Source organism: Diabrotica virgifera, chromosome 10, assembly GCF_917563875.1.
Source record: "Diabrotica virgifera virgifera chromosome 10, PGI_DIABVI_V3a".
Lineage (NCBI taxonomy): Eukaryota > Metazoa > Arthropoda > Insecta > Coleoptera > Chrysomelidae > Diabrotica > Diabrotica virgifera.
The window spans coordinates 87,914,648-87,941,711 of NC_065452.1; the positions used below are offsets into that span (position 1 = coordinate 87,914,648).

A 27,064-nucleotide genomic window follows, 5' to 3' on the forward strand; every position below is an offset into this window, starting at 1 on the left:
CTATATCAATATTAACAGCACACTCATTTGCCAGTATTTCAACTTCAACGTTTTCTCTATTATCTACTGCAATATTATGTAAAACGCTGATATTATTGTTTGAACAAAATGTAGCTTGCATCTCATTGCATATGTTAAAATGAGAAATCTCTTCAAAATACCAAATGTTCTTTCAATAACAATTCTTGAAGGGATTTGTGATTGATTATAATACACAACTTCTGTCTGAAAATTCTGCAATGGTGTCATTAGGTAGTTGTAGTTAAGGACTGGATATCCACTATTCCCTAATAATATATTCTCCAGAAATTCCTCATTTGATATACCCATAATGCAAAAGTATTTTTTTTTATTTACAATTTGCTTCAACCACAAGGGTTATTAGCAATGAACTGTATTTACATCAAATTACAAAATTTAGGTATATTAAATTTGGTTAATGAGTCCTATAGTACGTAAAAAATTAAGAGTCTTACATGAATTACTTTCACTTAAACAATCTTTAATTGTAGTTGGTAACTGTTGATGTTGCCGTTCTATAACGTAGAGGGGACAGTCTATTATTATATGTTGCACTGTTAGTTCACTATCACACACATAACACATCGGAGGGGCTTCCTTCTTTAATAAAAAGTCGTGGGTGATCTTCGTATGACCAAGTCGCAATCTGGACATGAGCACTTGGTCTCTTCTCTTTGTAGGATGTTTCGACGGTGATATACTTTGTTTGATTGTTCTTAATGTAGAGTTTGATTCGTTCCAATTTGTTTGCCATTTTGTCATGATCTTGTTTTTAAAATATTGCTTTAGATCAGTATGAACGCAAGTAGTTATGATGTCTGTTAAGGGATTCTCACTCGCATTTTTTGCTAATGTGTCAGCTTTATCATTTCCACTTATCTCGCAATGTGATGGTACCCAGAGGAACTGAACTAATCTTTGATTTTGTTGGCATATCAAGAGTTCCGCCTTAATTAAGAGGAGGATAGGATGTTTGGGGTATACCCGCCTCAAGGCCGTTAATGCACTTAGGGAATCGCTAATGATTATTGAGAATTTGATGTCATGTGTGTTAACAAACTTTAATGACTGGAGGATAGCAAAGAGTTCAGCTGAGAATATGGAGGTTTGGGGAGGGAGCTGGTAGGAACTGTTATAGTTATCTGTTGTGAAAGCCGCTCCTACTCCATTTGCAGATCTGGATGCATCGGTATAAATATGGATGTGATCATTAAAACCATTTAATATCTCTAATAATCTCTGATTGAAGATTTTTGCTGGTGTGTCACCTTTCTTGAATGCAGATAGGTTTGTATTACAAGCAGGGAGAGCAATTGTCCATGGTAATATGTGTTGGCTGACTTTAAAAGTATTGTAAGTGTGTGGAATTATTGTGTCTAAGCTCTGTAACGTTGCTCTCACTCGATGATAAAACGGAGGATCCAATCTTTTCCCACAATTAAATGTCGATGGAAATCTATCTGTAAATGTGTTTTTATAAACAGGTACATGTGGGTTAGTTGATACTCTTAAGGCATACATGAGGCTAAGGTATTCTCTCCTGAGTTGAAGGGATGGTTCGCCTGATTCAACATACATACACTCAACTGAGCTTGTGTAGTGTGCTCCCAGTGCAATTCTAATTGCTGAATTATGAACTGTGTCTAGCACTTTCAATAGTGAACCTTTGGCTGAGTTGTAGGCAACAGCAGCATAATCTAGTTTTGAACGAATTAGGGTTTTGTATACAGTCATAAGAGTTTGGAAATCGGCACCCCATTGTTTATGAGAGATACTTTTCATTAAGTTAAGGCCGTTTTGAACTGACAGACGGAGAGAGTGGATGTGGTCTTGCCAAGATAGTCGGCTATCCAGTTTTACTCCCAAGAAGTTGATCGATTCTGAATACTTTATTGGTAAATTTTTTAGGAAGAGTTTCGGTGGATTTACTTGTTTCTTTGGAGTTTTACTGAAGATCATTGCTTTCGTTTTAGTGGGTGAAAATTCTAGGCCAGTAGTATTCGACCAATTCTCTAGTTTGTAAATGGCTTGCTGTATATGGGTCGTCATTGTTGATATATTTTTACCACGACAGAATATAACAAGATCATCAGCAAATAGACGGGCTTTGACTAATGGGCTAAGTGACTTAGCGATGTCATTGATGGCAATAAGGAAAAGTGCAACACTAAGAGTAGACCCTTGAGGAATACCGTTTAATTGGATTTTAGAGTCTGAAAGAAAGTTGTCTATTCGAACTTTGAAGTTTCGCCTATATAAAAAATTATTAATAAACTTGATAATATTTCCTTTAATCGACCAACTTGACAGGATTCTTATGATATCTGATCTCCAGATTGTATCATATGCACGCGTTATATCAAAAAATACAGCCAGACATTCTTGACCACATCCAAATGACTCATGAATTACAGATTCAATATCCACTATGTTGTCTAATGTAGATCTGGACTTTCTAAATCCACTTTGTATAGGGCTAAGTAGCTGTCGATCTTCTAGGTACCACATTAGTCGGTTGCTTGCCATTTTTTCAAGCACTTTGCACATATTAGATGTTAGGGAGATTGGTCGGTAAGACTCTGGGTCCGATTTATTCTTGCCCTGTTTAAGAACTGGTACAATAATGGAATCGTACCAATCAATGGGGAAAACATTTGTCCAAATGAAATTATAAAGATCCAAAAGATATTGTTTTCCTTCCGTTGGCATAGCTTTTAAAAATGTCGTAGGGATGTTGTCAGGCCCTGGGCTAGTGTCTTTAACTTTGTTTAAAGTTTCTAACAGTTCATCCATCGTAAATATGGCATTTAGAGGTAAATTATTGTGGTCATCAAGATTTATACATGCATTATTAAATTTATTTTTATGGGCTAGGAAACTTGTAGATAGATTTTCGTCACTGCTATGTTGTTGGTATACGTTTGCTAGTACGGAGGCTATTTCTTGCTTAGTTGAATAAATATGGTTATGATGTTCTAGGTAATGAATGGTGTTAAATGATTTTTTCCCGTACATTCTGCTTATCATTTGCCAAACCTCAGAAGTCGGGGTAGATGAATTTAAAGATGATACATAATTTTTCCAGGCTTCTCTCTTATACTCTTCTTTAAGGTGTATCTACAATACGCCCTTAATCTTTTGAATTCTAGCTGGTTATTTAAAGTTGGGTGCCTTCTTAATTTATAAAACGCCTTTTTTGACTCTTTAATTGCTGCTTCGCAGTGGGAATTCCACCACGGGACTGGAGCACGTTTTTTTGGAAATTTTGAATAACCTATGGACTCGTGAGCTATTGACGTTAAAAACTGTACGAGATGGAGTACTTTGGAGTTAATATCAATGTCTGTATCAAAGGGCTGAACCAACTGAGAAATTTTTTGTGAAATTAAAGAGGAATATAGAGACCAATCTGCATTTTTCAGACACCATTTATTGGATGGAATTGATGAGGAGATATGGTTATTGTTCGTAATTAGGATAGGAAAATGATCGCTTCCATGCAAATGGGATGTCACATCCCACGACAGAGTTGGTTGTAAGACAGGGTCACAGAGGGATAAATCTATTGGGGATCCATTGCCGGTGGAAATATTGAACCTTGTGATTCTTCCATCGTTAAGGATATTCATATTAGAATCTGTAACAATTTGTTCGATTTTACGTCCCAAGGAATCTGTTTTTTTACCTCCCCAAAGTATATTGTGGGCATTAAAATCGCCTAATATAATACGCGGTTCTGGAATTTGATTGAAGAGTTCAGTTATTTCTTTTATGGACGGGTCTAAGTTCGGAGGAAAATAAATATTACATATATTGACTTTGTGGGGGCCTTTTATAGATACTGCTGTTGCCTCCAACTCAGTTCTTAAACGTATTACTTCGGTATTAAATGAGTTATGGACATATATTACTACTCCCCCACTAGCATGGCTAGCAGTTATTCTGTTCTTATAGTACGGAGTATAGTTTCTTAAATTATGACAGTTATCTTCTTTGAAGTGGGTTTCTTGTAGGCATATTACAGATGGTTTAAACTTAGCTATAATTAATTTAAGTTCTTCTAAATGGGTGTAATACCCATTTAGGTTCCATTGCAGTATACAGTTGAATGTTGTTTTAAATTTCAGCAGAGGCGTCGCTGCTGTATTCACTGTTATCAGTAGAGAAAGCGGATAATAATAGCTGTTTATTAATCTTAGTTTTTAATCTTGTACAGCGACTTTTCAGATACTTGGGAGTTAATGCTGGATGGATTTTAGTTAAAAAATTGAGTAGTCCTTCGATATCTTCTGTATACGTTTTTGCAATGCTGAGAGGATCTGCAGAGCCGTATGCATTTTCAAAGAAATCAATTAGTTCTTCCTGGGTTAAATATCCGTTGTCAGAATTATCTTGGAAAAAAGAACTAGTGCATTTAATAAGATCTTCTGCTAAAGTCTTATTATCTTCAGGAATAGTTTTTGCTTTCTTAGATTTACGCAGAGGTTCTTTAAATGGGTTCTGGTCTACTGATGTTGAAGGAGACGTTATTTCTGACACCGCTCGTTTAGACGATTGAGTGTCAGAGGGTGTAGGAGGTTGATTTTGGCTGTGATTATTCATTTCAACATTATCTGGCTGGATAGGTGTTTGAATGGGATTTGAATCAATTAGAGAAGTATTGGTTGTTTCTTTTGATTGTGGACTGGTGGATTGTTGCGAAGATTGTGAAGGATGGATAGTTGGCTGAGCATCTGTTATGATAGGGTGGCAATTTTGGATATAATTTGGTTGAGCAGTAGGTGATGAATTTTCGATAGATGTTTGAGTGTTTGTATTTTTTTTGCACTGAGAGGCTAGATGACCTTGTTCTTTACAAATGTAACAAGACTGTTTTTCAAGTGAAAAATAAATTCGATAATTGATTTGTTCATAGTTAATTAATATAGACTCAGGAATATTTTCCAGATTTTTAGGAGAAATGTAAGTATAGCGTCGGAAACTCAAGATATGCTTAAATAAAGAGTTAGTTGTACCTATTCTTAGAAAATCCAATGGAGTTATTTGATGAATTGCAAAATTTTGTAGTTGAGTCTCTATAATACTGTGAGGTATTGATGGGGGGACATTAGAAATTATCAGTTTTTCGCTTGGTGTGACTAACTTCCTGGCTTGGATACGTTCCTGGTTGATTACTATTGTTCCATTATCTGTTCTTAAAAATTCGGTGACTGTTTCTTCAGTAGTAAAATATACGCAAATACGATCATTTACAATCCTGGAAATGGCGAGAATTTTATTGGGATCGACTTTAGTTGCTATGGCATTTAAATAATCTTCAATTTTTGTATTTGGAAGTGAATTGAATAAAATGGCTTGGTTTTTGCTTGCGAATTTTTTGTTAGGTTGAGTCAGAGCGGTTGAATATAATTTTGATTGATTGGATGGATTAATGACATCTTGAGAATTTTGAAGTTCAGAAGATCTCTCCTCTGAAATTTCCTGCATATTGGGCCTATGTTGCCTGATTACGGCCCTTGTGCTTGGACAGGTTCATTAGTAATTAAGCTACTTAATTACCTCGTTACTGGTATTTATAACCGTTGTTTACTGTTTGTTGATTAAAAAATAGTAATAAAGATGATCTAACTTACAGTTTGATCCCAAAATCGGATTAAGCACTATATAATACACTATTATACCAACTTTGATAATTTTCTAACAAGTAAAACCACCGTAATTTTGATAAAAACTAAGAGCTAATCGGAAACACTGTTTACTAGTTAAGAAACCAGTTTCGATTCTCATGCAAAAGTATTTAAAAACTCCTAAAATAGTATTTCCAATTGCACTTCCATATTATTGAACGATGAGTATTATGGGATATATGTTGTTCTCTAAACATCTTTAAATGACAAAATAATTAAATTTAACGTTTTACTCTTTTCAATTATCTTATTTTAATTTTTATCAACAAATGGAATTTTATAGGTTATTTTTATATTTACAAAAATATTTCATGTCATTTGTCAAAATAAAAGATTCCTTAACTGCATTTGCAATAACACTCTTTGAGACCCGTCCTGTATTTGTCCTTTATTAAAGTATCCTCTAAAAAAGGATCCTTTATTTGCCAGTGGCAATAACTCTCTATTATGTAATAATTTTTTTTTAAAATAAAATTTGTATCAACTCGGCGGTAAAAGTTTGATATCTTTTGATCAAAATGTCCTATTGACAAAAATTGAAATGCGTTTTAAAGATGAAGAATTAAAGATTTTGTATGAGATTTTTGCATTTTCCGCAAATGAAGTTAGTTTTTTTAAAGCTGTTAAATAAATAAACGTTGACATTGTCAGAAAAATTCAGCTTATTCGTCTCGTTTTTAGAAGACAAATCTCTGATAACTGGACTATTTATTCTGCTGAATTTTCAGGTACCTTTAATGGTCGTCAGATCGGTACAAATTTACCTTTAAATATAGATATGCAGTCTCTGTTGGGGTAAGTTAAACTATTTCTTTAACACCATCTTATTATTTCTTTTAAAACTAATTAAAAAAAAAAAAGAATTATAACAAAACAAGGGACCGAGGTGAAGAAGAGCATGTTAAGACAGTCAAACTTAAAGTAAAACACAATGCTAAAAACAAGCTAAAATAAATTTTATTTTATATACAATTTAACGCAAAAACTATGACTCCTAGTTATAGGACATCCATATATCATTTGAAAGAGAAATCTTTGTTTAGTATAATAATTTATTAATATACATGGTGTTCTATTTATAATAAGCATCCTATTATGACACATTAAATAATCCCAATAATGAAACTGTAAATTTTGAACACCCTGTCTATAAATGTGTTCAAATCAATCGTGGAATATATTCAACCAAATTCCAGCTATTAGATGTAAGAGTAAATTTTGTGTAATTTCTTAAATAACTTGGGAATCAGTCTTCTTTTAAAACTTTACATTTTAAGAAAAATCGACATAACTCAGAACACTCTGTACATAGCTATAGGAAAGCCTTATGAAACTATACCTTATTTTTTGCGGATAATTGGAAAATGCTAGAAAATATAGGGCGTTTCATAAGAAAAAATATAACTTTGGTACGCCGCCATTTATTAAGACACTCTGTATATTTCGAAATAATTTTAAAATTTAGCTTTTATCAGTTTACAAAGAATTAAATTAAAATTGTTTTCAAACCTTTTACCATTTCGCTGTAATCTTCCGTCCCGTCAGTGCTGACTCACCCTGTATATTGATTTTTAAGATATTTTTATGTCAATTTAATGTCACTATATGATATTATGTAGACTCCGCCCTACATGGTCCCAAGTCAGTTGGAGAAATGGGGAGCCCGTTCATTTTTTTCACCTAGATTAAGCTGATCTGTATCTCCTCTCAATCTTTTTTACTACTCAGGACCCATCAGGTATAATCACATGATGTTCCAGTTAAATACTTATAAGACACGATAAGATAGGCAAGACTCTCACTCCCAAAATTCATTTTTTTTTTCATATTTTTTACATTACATTTGTTAAAAAAAATAAGATTCAACGCAATTTTAACCTGCCAACCCTTCCTCCTTCTACTACCGCCAAAATCGTAATTTTTCGTTTTTATTTTCTTTTAGGTCGTATGCGATCAAAAACTTCAACTCAACTTTACCCGTATATCATATTCTTTTGCATATATTATTTGATTATGCGTTAGAGACGCAATGATTCAGGTTGTGTTAATCTCAAAAAATATGATTAGTCCTGCAAAAACCTTTAAAAACCATGAAAAAATATAGTTTTTTGATGGTCTAAAGCTTTAAGTGTAACTAAAAAAAATAAAAACGAGAAAATGACGTTTTTCGTATTAGACGGAGGGAGGAGGGGTAGCTTGTTAAAATTGCGCTAAGTCTTATTTTTTAATCAAATAGAACGTAAAAAAAATGAAAAAAAAAATGAATTCTGGAAATTAGGGCACTTTGCCTTTTAACGGCGGTACCATTTTTTACATATGAAGTAAAAGACAATAACAAATTACAAAAATATAATTATTACATACAGGTATACAGGGTGTTTCATTAATAATTGTCCATATAATAACTGAAGAAGCCTTAGCACAAAATACGAAGATTTAACCTAAAACACTTAAATAAAATGTGGTTCCTTACTGAGTTATAGGGTGTTTTATCTAAAAATTTAAAAACTATTTTTGCTTAGCATTTTAAAACTATTCGACGAATCCTTTTCATACTTAGCAGGAAGTATAGGTTCTGTACAAACTACTAAATTATGATAAACAAACGTTTCTAGCTACTACCAGAGGCGTACGACGGGGTAAAGTGAATGGTTGACCCTTTCCAAATTTTACTCCACTGGCGGAATTGCTATTTTAGTTCAATTTTTGGATTCTCCAATACTTTCTATGAAAATAATATGCTCTTCATTCGTAACGATAAAGTCATTAGTTTTCGAGATCTTTGAAGTTAACAATGAAACGACACGGTTATTTTGATTAATGTATTGTGTCGCTTCATTTTTAATTTCAAATATATCGAAAACTAATCAGTTTATCGTTACGAATGAAGAGTATATTATTTGCATAAAAAGTATTGGAAAATAAAAAAATTACACTAAAATAGCAATTTCGTCAGTGGCGTAGACTTTGGGAAGGGTCAACCAGCCACTATCCCCTGTCGTACGCCTCTGGTAGTAGCTAAAAACGTTTATTTATCTTAATTTAGTAGGGTATACAGTACCTACACTTTCTGCCAAGTATGATAAGGATACGCCAAATAGTTTTAAAGTACTGGGTACAAATAATTTTTAAATTTTAATCATATGAATCATATCATAAATTAATCAAAATAACTGTGTCGTTTCATATTTAACTTCAAATATCTCGAAAACTAATGACTTTATCGTTACCAATGAAGAGTATATTATTTACGTAGGAAGTATTGGAGAATTTAAAAATGGTACTAAAATAGTAATTCCTCCAGTGGCGTAGAATTTGAGAAGGATCAACCATTCACTATCCCCTGTCGTACGCCTCTGGTAGTAGCTAGAAACCTTTGTTTATCATAATTTAGTAGGGTGTATAGTAGTCGCACTTTCTGCCAAGTATGAAAAGGATACGTCGAATAGTTTTAAAATGCTAAGCAAAAATAATTTTTAAATTTTTAGATAAAACACCCTGTAACTCAGTGAGGAACCACATTTTATTTGTTTAAGTGTTTTAGGTTAAATCTTTGTATTTTGTGCTAAGGTTTCTCCAGTTACTATATGGACAATTATTAATGAAACACCCTGTATAGATAGTAAGAATAAGTTTTATTCTCTGAGTTGTACTAACACAAACATACCCAGAGAAAAAATATAGATGTATGTTTGAGAGGATAGGTAGGAAAATTTAAATTATAAAATATATTGTTTTACAAATTTATTTTTATTATTACATGATGTACTACAATAATTAGCAAAATATTATTTTTTTATTTTTTGAAAAAGTTGAATGCAGTTTTGACTAAATATTAATTTGTTTCATCATCCCAATAAAAAAAACGTAGTACCTGTAAAAGAAAGGTAAATTATTAATAAAAATGCATAACAAATATTAAATTAGTTTGAATTTGTTTGAAATAGAGAGAAACATTTCTATCAAGAAACAGTAAGTTGTTATCAATGGCGACCGTGGCTTAACGGCCTACCTGCCAGGTAATTTTCAATTTTTAAAAATTACACGAGCCGTCACCGTAATTCGAAGGGCACGTAAAGCCGTCGGTCCCGGTCACGTGAGTGGTCTTTAAGTCGTGTTAGCGTAAAAACAGGCGAACTGCTCTGCAGCGCTATTCCGTGGATCCACAAAGTGGCTGAAACAGGCGATTTTGTAGCCCCAATGATTTTGTAAGGGACGCCACAGTAGCGAGGATCGGCGACAGTGGCCAGCCACTGTCACCAGCCACTGTCGCCGGTCCTCGCCACTGTGGCGTCCATTACAAAATCATTGCGGCTACAAAATCGCCTCCTGTTTAAGCCACTCTGTGGATCCAGAGAGTAGCGCTGCAGAGTGGTTCGTCTGTTTCTGCGCTTAGGGAGGTCACACGAACTTTACATTGATTAATCGTTACGTTATTAGTGGAGACAGTAATGACTTAAAGAAACATATTTAAAACTTGGAACAAAAACAGAATATTTAAAATGTTTACTTGAAAATGTTTGATATATCCAGGAAATGTTTACGACCCAAAGAGGAAATGTTGTTATAGTGAAATCGAACAAGATCAACCAGTGGCGTAACAAACTCCGTCGGCCGCCCCCCCGCATAATTGGAAATGGGGCCTCTTTAAAAAAGTATTAAATGCGAAAAAACTTATATGTGTTATAGCCAGGTAAATGAACTTGAAATACGGAGATACCGTGTAATTTTCAGTGTAATCATCGAAGTGGTAAAGTCTCATGATAAATTGATTCGTCTTATTCGTCCATAAATTCCAAATCGAATATTTCAACGTGAAATAACCAAAAAATAAAGCACTTTTCGGGAAAAGCTCATTGACACTTTTTTGTAAAAATCCTTATTAAACGCTTTTATTTAGTTCAATAGTTTGCGTCAAATCTTTAGACGTTAATTTAACTGCCTTTTCTCCAATGCAAATTAATGAAAATTTGCAGACATATGCATTCGAGGGAACAATTCACGAATAGTCAATAAAAAAAATTGTTTTTATGTTTGTTAATTGTTTAAATAAAAAAAAACGATTTTAATGGAAAATGCTAAAATTCTCTCGTTTTTTACAATGTAAAAACTTGGAACTTTTACTGATTATAGCTAATGATATGAACTATACATAATTTCACTTTTTACGTTAATTGTTTACGCTATACTTCATAAATAAACAATAAAGTTTCAAATTTTTTGCCGATTCCGACTACTTTTCATGTTTAGTACATCATTCGTTTTATACATATTTTAATAAACATGACGATATATTTTAATGTTTGAAAAGTGTAAGACTAAAAAGTAAAAAATAAAAAATATAAAAAAAAATTTTAAGAAACGCTTTTCTTTAGTTACGAGTGACTAAAATTAAAAATAATATAAAAAAAATCAACCAAAAAGCAAAAAATAAAAAAAATTGAAAAAATCTAACACATTTTTTAAAGAAAAGCGTGGGGCGAAAACCATTTATTCGATGAAGACGCGCCACGCTTTTCTTTGACGAATGTGTTAGATTTTTTCAATTTTTTTCAATTTTTTGGTTTTTGGTTGATTTTTTATACTATTTTTAATTTTAGTCACTCGTAACTAAAGAAAAGCGTTTCTTAAAAATTTTTTTTTTATATTTTTTTATTTATTTTTTATAAAACTTTCTTGCGTCAAAACTAAGCGAATTACGCTAACTCCCCTTTTCTTTGGTAAAAAAATTCGTGAAAATCTCCCCTATTAAGCACCCGAAATGAAACTAATCATCACCGCTTTACAAATTACTTAACTTTTTTTTATACGACCTGTAAGTTTCACCGGTTCAAAGTGCTTATTTTTGAAAGGGTTCTAGTTGGAAGGGCTTGAACGAGTCACTAATCACGAGTGTATGATAATTTTGAACAGCCATATCTTAACCAATTTTTGTCTTAAAGAAAAACAAAATAAAACCATAATATTTATCAAAGCATAACCTACATTTCTTTACTCTTTGAGCTTTTTTGTATCACTAATACTTTTTAAGTTATTTTGAAAAAGGACATTTTTCAAAAAAAAGCATTTCAATTATAAAACCCAATTTTTTCAAGAATAAGAACTTTGAACCGGTCAAACTTACAGATCATATAAACAATACATATACTTATAAAGTAAAAGGTTAAGCGCTAACGATTAATTTCATTTGGGGTGCTAAATAGGGGAAGATTTTTACGATTTTTATTAACAAAAAATGGGCCAACTTTATTTTCAGCGTAACTCGCTTAGTTTTGATGGTAGAGACTTCTATAAAAAATAAAAATAGAGCTTCTTTAAACATTTAAAAAAAGTGAGTCAACAGTTTTCCCCAAAAGTGCTTGATTGTTTGGTTATTTCACGTTGAAATACAAATTCGATTTGGCATTGAACGAACAAGAACAATTTTTCATAAGCTATAAGTAACTTTGTTTTTACTGTGTCGATAGACTTCATGAATACACCATTTTTTGTTTGTTTTTAATATGCTACATTTTTGATAAAAATATTTACTTGATAATATTTAATTCGATAAAATACTTAATTTTTGAGTTATTTGCGAAAAACCGCCTGAAGACGTGTGTTTTTTGTTGAAAAATAAACAATTTCACTCGCAAACAACTCAAAAAGTATTGAACAAAGGTTGCTTATAATTAGTCAATTTATCCATTTCCGGACTTATTTTAAACGTATGTTTTTCGCCTCCAAGAAGGGGTGACTTTCACCCCCTAAGTAGAGGGTAAGTAGAACCCAAATCCAAATTGTCAAGCAAATCCGTCGTGACGCTGATAATTACGGTCATTACTGGGCTATTAGTGTATTTATGCATTGTTTATGATAACTTGGTATGAAATAAAATAGAACAAAAATTAGTAACCGATTACATTATTGAATAGTATTGATGAGAGGAACAACTTTGTTCGTACACTACTATCCATGATTATATCTACAAGTTTATTAATACATATATACAGGGTGTCCCAGACTAATTTATCCAGGATATATCTCTTAAATGAATAGAGATTTTCGAATGGGGCAAAAACTGATCTAGTTCATTTGTAATATACTTTAATATGGCTTAGAGAAAATCATCCCCTAAATATTTATCCCTTAGTTACAACGCCTAATTTTAATTTTTTTAGCAACTAACAGAAAAACTCGGAGAACAAAGAAAAGAGATGAACTAACTAATAAAAATGAAACACATTTAGAAGGAAACATATGCACACCTGTTTCGACCCTATTTGCTAAAGTTGACGATAATAAACCACCAACATCAGAAGAAATAAATATTAAAAGACGTAAAGGAAGCATTAAGAAAATTAAAAAATAGAAAATCTCTAGTAGAGGACAGAATACCGAACGAACTTTTAAAGTACGGAGGACCAGATACGGCCAAACAATTATTATTTAAACTAATCCTAAAAAAATAGAACAAAACCGAATACAACAAGAGTGGAGATCAAGCATACCTCTCTTCAAAAAGAGAGAAAAATCGGACCTGGATAACTGCAGAAGAATTAACTTAATAAATACAGAAATCAAATTAACAACCCAAGTGATAACAAATAAACTCACTGAAATAATAACACTATGGTTCATTTTTTAACCAGGAGGAGTAAACTAAAAAGACAGATTCACACCCAAGAAAGTCACTAGAACAATAACCAAATACATCTTCTTTTTTGGTTGATCATGTCGGCCCTCAACGGTAATCCATAAATATTTTATTATATTAATACGTCGCTGAAGAGTTCTAAAAACAAATGCTTTTTATATCAAATCAGACTAAAAATCTAAAAATTAAAGAAATAACAAAGAAAACACAAAAAATCGCCAATATGACTGAATTAACCTATGAAATGCCAAAAGTGTCAAAACTTGATAAATGTCATTAGTGTCAAAATTTTATAACGGTGGAGTAAACTTGCCTGAGGTTGGACCAATTACAAACAAGCCTTACAGCGCGGTAAATTTGAATCACTCCCCTTGGTTTAAAAACAAACTGTAGTAGACGAACAACAAGGTTTTTGGTTGAGAAGATCATGCACCAACTCTATATTTACAATAAGATAAGTGAAGTGAAATCGCTAAATACAACACACCAGCAGATTTATATTTCGTGAACCTTAAGATGGCATTTGTATGATGATAAGATGACATGGTAAAGTTAAAGGACGTTATCCATTTATTGTATGCAAGAGGGATACCTACCTCTACGAATGATCAAAACTATCGAAACAATCGAACCTATCTACTAGAACAACACAATAAAAGTAAAAGAAGAAGAAGAATTATTTGACCGTATTGAAGCTGGCAATTGGATAAAACGAGGAATTCACTGTGACATCTATTGTTCAACTTGATCATGGATGAAATAATAAAAAAGTAAGACTGAAAAAAAGATACCAAATGGGAGAAAAACAACTTAAAATGACCTGCTATGCAGGCGACGAAATAAAAATTTCTCAAAGTGAAGGTGATTATTTACAATACCAATTTAATGTAACCATTATTGGCTGTACCAATTTAATATAACCTCCAAAAAATGTAACACGTTAATTTCCCCAAAAAGGACAAATTACATGGTTATAACAGGAAATCTACTCAGAGGTAAATTGAAGCTGAAGGGTCAGAAAATAGAACAAATCGTAAAATTTAACACATCTAGGCATCATATTATATAGCTACGAAAAGCTGGAAACAGAAGTGGCAGGTCAAGTGAATAGAGCGAACAGAGCCGCAGGATGCCTGAATAAAACAATATGAAGAACTCAAAATATCGGGAAAAAAACGAAAGACAGAATTAACAAAAGAGTCACTAGATCAGTGGTGAGCAATCTTTTTTAATGGGGTGCCACAAAGTTTAAGAAATTCTATAGGAGGGCCAGAATTATAGAAAAAAGCATTTTGTGTTAAAGCTATACAGCCAGACTAATTTATCCTGGCTATATCTCTTAAACGAATAAAGATTTTCGAATGGGACAAAAACAGGTCTATTCCATTTGTAATACACTTTAATATGGCGTAGAAAAAATCATCCTCTAAATATTCATCCCTTAGTTACAACCCCTAACTTTAATTTGTTTAATATCACCCTGTATATTTTTTTATAGTTTTGGATGTGGTCTTCTATCGTCTATTCAAGAGATTTTTTAAAAATAAAATCGGTTTGTAAATAATCAATAAAATATATATCAGTTAAATATGGTATAGTTAATAAAAATTAAAGTTATGGATTGTAACTAAGGGATGAATATTTATTGGATGATTTTTTCCAAGCCATATTAAAGTGGAACACAAATGGAATATATCAGTTTTTGTCCCATTCGAAAATCTCTATTCGTATAAGAGATATAGCCTGGATAAATTAATCTGAGACACATAACAAAAATATAAAATAAACTGATATTTTCTTGATTATTTACAAACCGATTATATTGTTAAAAAATCTGTTAAATAGACGATAGAAAACCACATCCAAAACTATAAAAAATATACAGGGTGCTATTAAAAAACTTTAAGTTAGGGGTTGTAACTAAGAGACTAATATTTAGGGGATGATTTTTCTATGCCATATTAAAGTGTAGTACAAATGGAACAGACCAGTTTTTGTCCTGTTCGAAAATCTCTATTCGTTTAAGAGATACAGCCTGGATAAGTTAGTCTGGGACACCCTGTATGTATACTATCCATATCGATGGACACTCGGCGGGCCGGATTAAATACTTTCGCGGGCCGGAGTTGGCCCGCGGGTCGTACTTTGCCCATCACTGCACTAGACCAATACGGGGCAAGAACACGACCCGATACATGTAGAACAAAAAGAGTGCTAGAAACATCAGAGATGAAAACCCTTAGAAAAATTGATGGTACAGATATAGGACGGATATGCAAAGTGGAGAACATCGAGGACTGGCTCAGAAAGAGAAGAGTAGAATGGAACGACCATATAAGTCGAATTACAACAAAGAGTAATAAAGACGACGGTTCTCCAATAGGAGGACGATCAGTGGGAAGACCACGAAAACGATGGACCGATAATTTACTGGAGGCATATTGAAAAAGAGATATAGTCATATCTACACTAAAAAAAGAAGAAAGAAACCAAAAATAATACGTTTTTTATGAATGCTGAAAATCAGCATGTTACCTAGAGTCTAGAGTACCGGTAAGAGGGAAAGTCTGATAGATTTTGTGCGGTGTAGAAGAAGTCAGCTAATAGAGGTTACCAACTGTAAATTTATACCTATAGGGTGAGTATGTAGCTAGACAACACCGACCGGTGATAGTGGATATGGATATAAAAGTCAGATGAAAAGGTAAGTAAACAGGATAGCAAAAAGTAAAGTGATGAAAGTTAAAGGATAAGGATTTGGCATAAGAGTTGAGTGTTGAAAGAGCTTGAGGAAAAAGATACAGTTAATGACTGGTGTTTGTAGTGTTATTAGAGCAGAGCAAATAAATGTGCGAGGAGAAATTAGAGGATTGCAGAAGAGCTATTAGAAGAACCATGGACACAAGCAAGCTTGTGCATACGAACTGCATATGAACGGTAGCAAACTGAACATAGACACCAATGATATTGACGAGCACTGGGATCGACTAAAACATTGTCTACTATAACCGTCCAAAGAAATACTGAAGACTTCTGCAAAAAGAAATGAAGAATAAATGAACGACGAGATACTCAATATGATGAAACACCGGAGACAATATACATAGGAACAAAGATAACAATAAATACAGGGAGATTAACCACCAGATAAGAAGGATGATAAAGCAGGCAAAAGAAAAACACTTTGAAGATAAATGCAAAGAGATCGAGGACCTTAAAAAAAGATACGATCTATTTAATCTACACAAGAAAATAAACGAAATGGCAGGGCTAAGAGAACAAAATCTCACTGGTGCACTTCTGGATATGGACAAGGGATTATTATAACACAGACTAATGAGAAAGTACAATGCTGGGCAGAATACATAGATAAACTGTTCGATGAGGAAAGAGTAGACCTTGAAAAACTTAGAACTTACCTCAGAGGAAATAGGTCCAGCTATCACAAAAGAAGAAATAGCACACGCATTAAAAACAATGAAGAACGGAAAAAGCCATGTACCTGACATGCTTCCTATCGAATTAATAAAAATTATAGATGAACAGCACATTGATGTTCTAGTGATACTCTTGAACCAAATTTGTAGCTCAGGCGTATTATAACGTCTATCTTTGTTTGTCTCCCCAAAAAGAAAAACGCAAGAGAATGCACCGATTACCGCACCATTAGCTTGATGTCTCATGTGCTGAAGTTGCTAATGAAGTCATCATTACGGAATATATCATACACTGGACATAGATATTAATGATACACAATTTGGGTTTCGCAAAGGCATAGGAACGCGTGAAGCTCTTTTCTCACTTAATATCCTAATATAAAGTTGACTAGACGTCAATCAAGATATATATGTCTGTTTTATTGACTATAATAAAGCTTTCGATAAAGTAAGATATGAACAATTATTATTTGTCCTGAAATTAAAGAAGATAGACTACAATGGCCTCAGGATCATATCTAATTTATACTATAAGCAGCGAGCAAAAGTACGTATTAACGAACAGCTGTCAGAGGAAATTGAAATTAGACGTGGGATGAGACAGGCATGAGTATTTTCGCCAGTTCTCTTTAATGCCTACTCGAAAGAGATCCTAAGGAGATCTTGAGGGTGAAACAGTTGGAATAAAGGTGAACAGAGTTCCCATTAACAACATTAGATAAGTGGATGACACTGTCGTCTTAGCCGAAAATATGGAAGATCTTCACAGATTGGCCTAACAATAAACATCAAGAAGTCAAAATTTATGAGAATATCTAAAACTCGTCCAATACAAAGAGGTGTCAGACAGGGTTGTATACTGTTCCCACTGTTATTCAGTTTATATTCAGATAGAATATTTAAGGAAGCGCTGCATAATTTGGAATGGGGTGTGAAAGTTAATGGAGTTCTGATAAATACAATCAGATATGCAGACGATACAGTTATTTTAATTGATGATATGAATGGATTACAACACCTTTTAAATGCTATTGACACAGTGGGAAGAGAGTTTGGCCTAAACATAAACTGTTCAAAAACAAAATACATGGTATTTAGCCGTTTGGTCCATCAAGATTCACGGTTATATGTTGATGGCCATATAATTCAAAGATTACCCAGTTTTAAATATCTTGGTTGCCATATTACTGAACAGCTAGATCCAGATAAAGAGATAAAATGTAGAATCGAGATAGCCCGCACGACATTTTTAAAAATGAGGTCATTCTTCTGTAATGATAACTTGCAACTTCAACTTCGAAAGCGCATGATTAAATGTTACATTTGGTCAGTCCTCTTGTATCGTGTCGAAGCATGGACATTAAAAATATCCACCATTAATCGTTTGGAGGCCTTTGAAATATGGCTGCACAGACGTACACTGAAAATACCATGGACGGCTATGCTGCCAAATGTGGCAGTCCTTAAGAGAGCAAATGCTGCCCGCGAGCTGCTTAATAACATCAAATATAGAAAGATGGCCTATTTTGGACACGTAGTAAGGGGAGACTGGTACAATATTCTTCAACTTATTATGATGGGTAAAATCGAAGGACGCAGAGGAATTGGTAGAAAGCAAGCCTCTTGGTTAAAGAATATCCGGGAGTGGACAGGAATAAAGAAAGCATAACAACTATTTAGAATAGCTAGAGACAGAGACAGTTTTGCCATGTTAATAGCCAACGTCAAGGGGACTTGATAGGGCACGTTAAGAAGAAGAATCTACAACTCAAAGAAATAACGAGAATCTCCTCATAAACGGAACCAATGTCGAACAAGTAGACCAATATGCATATCTTGGAATAATGATCAACTCCGCAAATGATTACTTCCAGGAGATTAAAATTAGAATAGAAAAGGCTAGAGCGAATTGTAAAAAATGAGAAAAGTATTCTGCACAAGAGATCTAAAGTTAGAGCTAAGAGTAAGGGTGGCTAGGTGCTACGTTTTATCGACTCTGTTTTAAGGAATGGAAGCTTGGATCTTGAATGCAGCATCAATGAAAAAACTGGAATCATTCGAGATGTGGGTATATAGAAGAATTCTAAAAATATCGCGGACAGAACACGTTACAAACAAAGAGGTTCTGAGAAAGATGAATAAAGAAATGGAAGTCTTAAATACAATCAAAACCAGAAAATTGGAAATATTACACGTGGATAGAGATACAACTTGCTCCAACTCATTATGTAGGGAAAGATTCGAGGAAAAGGAGCCTAGGGAGACGCAGAATATCGTGGCTGCGCAACCTGAGAGAATGGTACGGATGTACATCAAACGAACTTTTCAGAGCAGCTGTCTCCAAAGTCCGAATAGCTATGATGATTGCCGACCTCCGTCGCGGAGATGGCACTTGAAGAAGAAGAAGAAGAAGAAGACGAAGAAGAGCTATTGAAGGAGGGCCACTTAAGGTTAGCAGGTCTAATACAGAGTATATGTGGTTGGGAGGAACATGAATGGTTGGGAGACAGAATTGTTTGGAGAAAAATTAAGACGAGAGGAGAATTTAAACAAATTGGCTCCTATATGACGGAAAAAAGAATGTAGATCGAGAAAATGCCCACAGTATACAGGCTGGTGAGTTTAACTGGATGCGAATGAGCGGGGTATTTTGTGGTCCAAAATGGGGGAGGGACTTAAAGGAAAGATATACATGAGTGTGGTGCAGCGGTAAAGTATGACATAAGATTTAGGAAGAGAAGATGGAGGTAGCTGAAATGAAAATGCTACGTTGGAGTGGGTAAGACTAGAAGAGACAGGATTAAAAGCGGCTTAATTAGGGGAAGAGCCGGGATGACTACATTCTCAAAAAACATTCAAGGACAAAGGCTGCAATGGTTTGGTCACGTTAGACTTACAAATAAAAACGATGTAGGATGAAGGATAGAGCTGTTAAAAATTGACGGAAGGAGTGGTAGATGAAAACCGAGTGGTGACAAGGGGCTTTGAGTAGAGAAAGGTTTAGATGAAAAAGACACGATGGACAGAAGTGGGTGGCGAAGAAGAGTAAGGAACAACGACCATTGGAAAGGGAACATTTGAGGACGACGAAGAAGATAGTTATAGACGAAATACAAGTGGTAAAATACATATTAAATAATATTAAAAAATGACACTCACCTGTAAATAAAGATATGGAATGAAATTAAATATTAGTTTTAGTTCTTGCGATCTTTGCAAACGTCACATTTCTAACGAGTTTTGCTTGATTTTCACCAACTGTACTTCCTGATATCTTGCTGGAAGATCCTGATGCTGCTTCATTAGTTTCACCTTCTTTAACATATTTGCATGCGATAAGCTTGCACTTATCTTCCTCTTTTTTTCGCTTAAAAACGTTTTTATAAGTATTTGACGAAACGGTACCACCCATTTTAATACATCCGTGATGCCACAGTCTCAATAAAGGATCAGCAGTCGACTAAGATCTAATGCACAAATCAGTTTGTTTTTGTTTTCATCTCAGTCAATATAGGTGAATGGGTGGTTTATATTTCAAGAAGTCGTTATACTGATAAAATTCAGAACAATTTTAACAGCCGATAAGTCATACGTCTCATTTCATAAAGTAATAATGATAAAATTAAATTGGTCACTTCCAAGAAATGGCGATTAGAATATATATTAGCCATGCATTATCACAGAGAATATTTTTCACACGCTTTTTAACTATTCATCACTGCGTCAAAATATGCTGCAATCACTATTTTTTATTTGTCCCTATTAGTCTAAGATACGATATAAAGTCGACCTGCACCGATCTGATTATAGATCAGGGCGCATCTGTAAAAATATTTGTACATTTGGATGTTGAGAGGTAAAATTCATATTTTTTTGCAGAAATTGCTTGAAAATAACTCATATAATAATATTTGAGTTATCCTCCCACTCAAAAAGGTCCGGAACATTGTTTAAATAATTAAAATGATAAAAAATGAAGGAACAATTCGATTTTTTTCTTCGTTTTTTGATTATACCTTTAAAAGTATTCATTTTCGAGAAAAGTTGCACAAACATAAAAGTTACGTAATTAAATTTCCTACCATATAGTATTGGTTAAAAATTATAAAAATTGTCACCCTTGTTGCAAAACGGCAATAGCCAAAAACCCATAAAAAAACAAATATTGTCATTTTACGTTTTCCAACCATTATACTACACTTACCAATAAAACAATCTGGTCAATTTAATTAAGATCGGTTTAACAGGTTTTGCAAAATAAATTTTGCAATCCAGCTAACGCAAAAAAAATTAATTTTTTCAAAATGTTGCAGGACTGAAAATAAAGCAGACAGCATGTTGAATTTTTTTTACATATAGAGGAAAACAGTACCTTTCATTTGCAATTTGCAAAATTAAAATCGGTTAACTACCAACGCGTCAAGATTTTTTTAAATAAACATTAATTTTTGGTGCTACGCGCAGGACAACGGATACGTTTGCTCTGATTGGGTATTCCAATGACCTTTGATAATGATTGATAAATTCAAATTTTTAGTACATTTCTATACAAATAAATAAATTTGTTTATTGCAAAATAAAAACACATACTCTGTCCTTTGAAATAATACTTTTTTAGCAAAAACTTTCTGTGTTCATATATTTTAACTTAGACAATAAAAGTTTAATATTTTTAAACATATACAATTGTTTAAACAATATTTCACAAACAGTAATCAAATTAGTTTGATTTTTGTGGAATTAAAATATTAAAATACAACAAAATATAGAGTAAGAAAATAATATATTAGATAAAGTTTGGAAGAAATTTTGGTGGAAATCAACTTGAGTGAATCGAACACCGCTGTCCTGCGCGTAGCACCAAAAATTAATGTTTATTTAAAAAAAAAATCCCGACGCCGTGGTAGCTAACCGATTTTGACTTTGTAAGTTGCAAATGAAAGGTACAGTATTCTTCTATAAGTAAAAATTTAACTTGCTATCTGCTTTATTTTCAGTCCTGTAATATTTTGAAAAAATGAATTTTTTTTGCGAAAGCTGGATTTCAAAATTAATTTTGCAAAATCTGTTCAACTGATCTTAAAGAAATTTACAATTTTGTTTTATTATATCTTAAAGTTTTTCTAGGTCAAATATGAAGGTCTTAAGTTTAGCATGAATGGTTGAAAAACGTAAACTGCGAATACTGGTTTTTTATGTTCTTTTTTCGCAATTATTGCTATTTTGCAACACGGGTGACAATTTTTAAAATTTTTAACCAATCCTATATTGCAGAAAATTTAATGCACAACTTTTATGTCAGTACAACTTTTCTCGGAAGTGAATAATTTTAAAATTATAATTAAAAAACGAAGAAACAATCGAATTTTTCCTTCATTTTTTGACATTTTGATTATTTAAAGAATGTTCCGGACCTTTTTGAGTGGGAGAATAACTCAATTATCATTATATGAGTTAATTGTAAGCAATTTCTCCAAAAAATATGAGTCACCTCTCAACGTCCATCTCAAAACAGATGCGCCCTAGACTATATTGGATAAAAATTATTTGATATGTAATTTAGTGTATTAAAAATAAAAAAAAGAAGTGCTTTTTTTACTACGTGTGCCAGTTAAAAGTTGTAGATATGATGTCGATTCTCGTGTATACTTTTGTTTTATAGACTTTCAGAATGCTTTTGACATGGAGAAACATGATAAACTAATAGATATTTTAAGGTCAGGTAATATCGACGATAAAGACTTAAGAAACGTTTCAAACCTCTACCAAGAACAAAGGGCTAAAATCAATATCGAGATGGGAGTAAGACAGGGACGTGTCCTGTTACCTTTGCTGTTCAACGTTTACTCTGAGAAGATATTTAAAACAGGTTTGGAAAGCACCTCGGATGGTATAATTATAAACGGGCAATGTTTAAATATCCTGCGATACGCTGCGCTGATGACACGGTCATTCTGACAGATAATGCTAAAGCACTGCAACGGCCTAATGGACCGAGTAACGACAGCCTGTAGATAATTTGGAATGAAATTGAATACAAAGAAGATAAAAATGATGGTCATCAGCAAGCACAAAACAGAAGGGTGAAGGTCAATGTCGACGGAATTGATCTGAAAAGACTAACAAGAATAACGCACCTTGGAAGTAATCTTGATGAAACTTAGGACCACTCACTAAAGATAAGGACACGTCTGGAAAGGGCATGTACAGTGTTTTACAAAAGTTCTATGCAACCGCCAGCAGAATATCTCCTTGAAAACAAGAATACTTAAGTGCTATGCTTTCTTGACCTTGCTCTATGGTGTTGAAGCCTGGACAATGACAAAAGCAACACAAAAAAGAATCCAAGTATTCGAACTCTGGTCTTACCGTAAAATGCTCAGAATATGCTACATGAGCCATACGACAAATGTGGAAGTCTTGCGGAGGATTAACAAGAAAAGAGAGCTTATGCTTGTAATAAAAGAACGGAAAACACAATATTTTGGTCACATCGTAAGAAATCAAAAATATGAACTGCTCCAACTTATAATCGAAGGTGAAATCAATAGCAAATGCGGACCAGGAAGAAGACGTAACTCTGGCCTAAAAAGCCTGCGACAATGGACGAATATGACCTCAATAGAACTATTCAGGGCGGCTGCAAATAAGATTAAATGGGCAAATGTAATGGCCAACATCCTTAAGGATACGGCACCGTAAGAAGTAGAAGTACTTACATAAAAGCCGGTTTAAAAAAAAACTGTTAAGTTCTGCTACTTTTATAGATCTATCAGCAGCTTTTGACATAGTATGGTGAGAAATAATGATTTATAAACACTTACGCACTATTTCTTGCAAATTAACCGCCAGATTAATAGAATCAATGCTGACCGATAGCTAACGAGTAATTATGGCACTCATTACTTGAAATTACACAAATTAAGAAATAAGGCGACCAAATCTTTGTAGCAGAAATGGAAAACCTAACGGATAAGCTGAGTGTACTAAAAAACAAAGGAAAACTGAAAAATCTACAGGGACAAAAGGTGTATATAGAATCAGATTTAACAAGAAAGGAAAGGGAAATACAAGCAAAAATTCGGAAAATGGCAAAAGAAGAAAAAGACAAAGGTAATACTACGAAGATAGGATATATGAAACTGGAGATTAATGGAAAGGTGTGGAAATGGGACCATAATAAAGAGAAACTTATACAAACTCACAGAAATATCGGGGAAGGGACTCCAAAAAACTAAAAGAAAATAATGAGACCGGACCCACAACAATGACGACCAAGGCAATGAATGGGAAAAGCGATAGGGAAAAAGATGATGCAAGGGTAAACAAGGATGAAAATAGGAAAAAGGGGAAAGCTAGATTGCAGAAAAAAGGAGAGATAAAAATGGGAATATGTAATGTGAGAAGCGTCAATGGAAAAGAGGAAGAACTGGTAGAAGATATAATAAGACAAAAAATAGAAATACTAAGAATAACAGAAACGAAGATGAAAGGAAAAGGTCTTAAGAAAATACACAAAGGATATTGGTTACTTTGGGTAGGAGCGGATACAAAAGAGAGAGCAAAAGAAGGAGTCGGGATAATAATTGCACCGAATAGACTACAACACGTTATAGAAGAAACATATATTAACCAGAGAATATTATCGGTGAAAATGAAACTGATGGACGAAGAAATATGGACAATAATAATAGCCTACGGAGTAAATGAAGATGCAAGAAAGGAAGAGAAAGATACATTTTTCGAGGAGCTCCAAATGCAAATTGATAATGGGGAAGAAAACATAATCAGTAATGGGAGATCTAAACGGTAGAGTCGGAAACAACAACAGCGGAATAGAGGAGTGCATGGGAAAAGAAGGAGAAGAAATGCTAAACAGTGAAAGAATAATAAAAATATGTATGGAGAACAAACTAGTTATAACAAATACAAAATTTAAACATAAAGAAGTACACAAATACACGAGAGTACAAGACAGCAGAAACGAAAAATCAATCATAGATTACTTTTTGGTAAGCAGCAACAAATGGAAAAGAGTACAGGATACGAAAGTGAAAAGAGGCTCGGAGATTGGCAGTGACCACCATCTAGTAATAATGAGAATGAGAACAACAGAGGAAAAAGAAGAAAAGAGCAGAAAGGTAGTAAATGAAAAAATAAAAAGTTACAAATTAAAAGAGGAAATATATAAAAAGAAATTCCAAGAAAAATTAGATAATACTTTGAAAGGTAGGGCAAAAATACAAATATAGAAAAAAATTGGGAATATCTAAAAACCAGCATAATCAAAGCAGCTGAGGAAACTTGCGGGAAAGCAAAAATAGCAAATACTAACATGAGGAGAACAGAATGGTGGACGGAAGAAATACGAGAGAAAATAAAGAACAAAAAAGACAAATGGAAGAGATACCTAAGCACAAAACACCCGGAAGATTACGAAGCATATAAAGAAAAAAGGAAAGAGGTTAAAATAGCGGTGAAAGCAGGAAAGGAAAGGTCATGGGAGAGATTTTGACAAAAAATGACAAAAAATTATAGGGAAAGCCAAAAACTCTTCTACGGTGCATTAAAACAACTCAGACAAAAGAAAGAGCATATTATGCCGAATATAAAAGACAAGAATGGAAACGTACTAACAAAAGAAAAACAAATAATGGAAAGATGGAGAGAACATTTCAAAGAGCTAACTCATGTAGACAAGGACAACATAGTGGAGATACAAGAAAGGAATGAAGAACAACAAATGGAATCCATAACAAGAGAGCAATTAGAGAAAGCAATTGAAAGAGTAAAACTGGGCAAAGCACCAAGCAAGGATCATATCACCCCGGAAATGATAAAATTCATGGGGACAGAGGGAATGGGTAGCATGAAAGAACTAATGAATGATATCATAAATAGAGCCGAATTACCAAAGGACTGGAAGAAAGACATTATATTACCAATACACAAAAAGGGAGAAGAGAAACTGTAATAATTACAGAGGTATCACCATATCAAGTATCCCTGGGAAGGTATTAGCAAGAATAATAGAGACAAGAATAAAAACCCAAAGAGAAACAACTATGGAAGACACACAGTGAGGATTCAGGAAGGACAGAAGCACGCAAGACCTAATATTCACATTAAGACAAGTAAGTGAGAAGGTAATCAAGAAGAATAGAGAGATACATATGTGCTTCATTGACCTGGAAAAGGCGTTTGACAAAATCCGAAGAAAGGACGTTTGGAAGACACTATCAGAAAGGGGAGTCGACAGACACATAATAGAAGTAATAAAGGATATGTACAAAAATAATACAAATACAGTAAGAACCAATAACGAGGAATCCAGAGAATTTTCTACAAGTCAAGGCGTCAAACAGGGATGCGTGCTGAGTCCACTGCTATTCTCAGTGGTACTGGATGAAGCGATAAAGAAAGCCAAGAGAAGAATGAGAAAACTAACATTAGGATACTGGCAAATGAAACAGACTCAACTATCGGAGCTACTATTTGCAGACGACATGGTATTGATAGCAGAAAACAGAGAAGACTTACAGAACAATCTTGAAATCCTAAAAGAAGAACTATCAAACATAAATATGAAAATTAATACAGAGAAAAGAAAAACAATGATAATTTCAAATACGAGGAAGACACACGCAATAGAATTAGACGGGAAACAACTAGAGCAAGTGGAATATTTTAAATACCTAGGAGTAATAATCGAATCAAATGGTAAACAAGACATGGAAATAAACGAGAGAATGGGACGAACAGGAAGCTTATTTAACACTATGAAAACAACATTTTTTGGGAAAAAAGAGATACCGGAAAAAGTAAAAACGGCAGTCGTTAAATCAGTAGTTAGACCAACAATCATGTATAGCAGCGAGACATGGACATTGACGGGCAGACAAAAATCCAGAGTCAATGCTATGGAAATGAGGTTCCTGACGAAAATAGCAAACAGAAAGAGGACAGACAAAATACGAAACGAAACAATTAGACAAAACCTAAAACTAGAACCAATAAATGAAAAAATAGTAGAAGGACAACTTAGATGGTTCGGGCACGTGTGTAGAGTGTCGAACGAGAGGCTAACAAAACGAGTGTTCGAAACGAGAGTGCAGGGGAAAAACAAAAGAGGAAGGCCAAGAGTTATGTGGGTAGATGAAATCAGGAAGAAGTCGAGAAGAAGGGATTGACATTGGAAAGTGCAAGAAACCTAACGCAAGATCTGACAGCATGGATATTACAATGCCAAACTCAACTTCACCAGCCTTACGTCTAAAGGTAGA

The 27,064-nt window shown here is 33.7% G+C and overlaps 1 protein-coding gene across 1 annotated transcript in view; it reads left to right on the plus strand.

Moving 5' to 3' along the window:
* The window catches only part of LOC126878523 (uncharacterized), a 44,563-nt gene that overhangs the window by 9,728 nt on the left and 7,771 nt on the right, over positions 1–27,064 (plus strand). Inside the window, exon 3 of the mRNA XM_050641278.1 lies at positions 6,437–6,503. Within this exon, the coding sequence (XP_050497235.1) occupies positions 6,437–6,503 (67 nt within the window). The remainder of the gene's footprint in view (positions 1–6,436; positions 6,504–27,064) is intronic.